General features: G+C 44.8%; 1 protein-coding gene across 3 annotated transcripts in view; it reads left to right on the top strand.

Moving 5' to 3' along the window:
- Positions 1-9: 9 nt before the first annotated feature.
- The window catches only part of CTDSPL (CTD (carboxy-terminal domain, RNA polymerase II, polypeptide A) small phosphatase-like), a 79,865-nt gene continuing 77,983 nt past the window's right edge, over positions 10-1,891 (top strand). For all 3 annotated transcript variants that reach the window (XM_009079614.1, XM_009079613.1, XM_009079612.1), the window contains exon 1: positions 10-143. In XM_009079614.1, the coding sequence (XP_009077862.1) occupies positions 68-143 (76 nt within the window). In that variant the 5' untranslated portion in view covers positions 10-67. The remainder of the gene's footprint in view (positions 144-1,891) is intronic.

Raw genomic sequence — 1,891 nt, 5'->3', positions numbered from 1 at the left:
CCCCGCGCGCCGCACACACGCCTGCCTCTGGGAGGGAAATAGCCAGGTGGAATCTCACTCTGTTTCCATGGACAACCCGTCCATTATCACCCAGGTGACTAACCCCAAAGAGGAGGAGATCCTGTCCTGCACTCAGGATAAAGGTGAGCTGCCTTCTCTCCTTCTCCATGATTTTTTTTTTTTTTCCCCCCCATGCTTAAAAACGCACGTAAGAACAACTCGCATTCTTGAGTGGCCGTATAATCCCCTCTAGGCTGCTGGGAATAGAGAAGAGCTTGTTGGGTTGTTTTTTTTCCCCTGTGGGATGAGGGTATTTGCATGAAGGTCTCTGAAACTGCGTGCTGGGTACAGCTGGGAACTTGTTATAGTGTTTAAATATCGAGTTCCATCCGTCATTTAAAGAAAATGCTCTTGTTCCTCGAGGATCAGGGAGGTAGCAACTCTGCGAGGTGGTCACTGTGCAGTTGGTGCCCTGCTTCAGGGAAGGGATACCTGTACTGGGTGTGTAGGAAGGTCTTGAAATCTCAGCTGTAAAGATGGAAATATTTTTTCCCTCCTTTTTTTTTTTTCATTTTAAAAAAAGCTAAATTTCTTTCTGCTTTCCTATATCCCTCCCTGCTTCACGTCTCAGAATCTCTGCAGCTTCCAGGTTTGTTGGAAGGATATTTAGGCTACTTTTATGAGGAGGCTCTATTCACTCCATAGATAGATAGCTGTTGCTTGTGTAAGGCATTGCACTTAGGTTGTGTTTTACTCTTAAATAAGATGAATCCAGCCTGGCCGAAGGAGCTGCTTCCCTCAAAAGTCTGGACGTTGACAATTGCCCTTAACCTTGTTTCCTTTTGGAAGCTTGGAGAGGTCTTAGGGCTGTAAGTGGTTGTGTACTTGTGTCCAGTGGTGAGGAAGGAGTGGGTGAGCACAGGGTTCAAGTTTTGAGGAGTTGTGTGTGATTGCTAGTGGATGTTGGAAGTTATTTGGATGTCAAGTTTATGCTTTGTTACAGGTAGTGCTGGTAAATAGGGACAGAAATTGGAACAAGAGAGTGTGGTGATGGTCCCTCGTAGGTACTGTCAGACCTCCAAATGGCCTTCTAAAATGGTAGATGGATATATCTCCCCCTAAAACTGATGGCTTTAGTGTCCAGAAAGCTTCCATTTTTGTGTGGCTCATCTTGTAAGTAGTGAGGGGTTCTGTGATGTTGGAGAAGTTTCTCCCTGTTACTTTTGACTCAGAGGCTGTACGTGAAATCTGTCTTCTCACCTCACCAGTGCTGACTGCAGAAGTATGGAGGTAGATTCAACGAATTCAAAAGCCATCAGGTTGAGGGTTGTGTGAATGAGAAATGATTAATTTTGTTCAGCTGAGGAGCGTTCATGCAACTCCTTAATTCATGAGGCTTGGGAGGTGATACCTCCACTGCAAGGCCTGGTTTCTCTCAAGCCATTTCTGATGATTTCCTCTGTTTCGGCAGGGTGGGGTGTTGGGGTATCTGCAGTAAATAAGGTGCTGTGCTTTGCCTACAATGTCTCCTAAGACCTGGGTTGGAGTAGACATACATGATACTGTGCTCAGATGTTGTTGTGGTCTTAATGGCCTGTATTATTGTATGTAATGGAAGAGCTTCATTAGTATCAATAGCAGCTGGTTGAGATTTTAGTGTGAAAAAGACAGTTGGGACGAGTAGAGGAAAATTTGACAGCTCAGAGTAAGAATGAGCATCCACATCAAACAAGTGGCTTTGGAGTCCTCAGCAGAGGGAGCGAAAATATGCATATAACTTGCATAACTCTGCAGTAACTTGCATAATGTGCATTGTGTTCTTGCTATTGGTTTGTCTTTGGCAGAAAATCATAATGGTCTTCATTGCAGAGCAGGGGCTTTTCAGGCTGTG

This window comes from Acanthisitta chloris, unplaced genomic scaffold (assembly GCF_000695815.1).
Source record: "Acanthisitta chloris isolate BGI_N310 unplaced genomic scaffold, ASM69581v1 scaffold1548, whole genome shotgun sequence".
NCBI lineage: Eukaryota > Metazoa > Chordata > Aves > Passeriformes > Acanthisittidae > Acanthisitta > Acanthisitta chloris.
The sequence above is the reverse complement of the archived record's forward strand: the minus strand, read 5'-3'. Positions and strand labels throughout refer to the sequence as shown.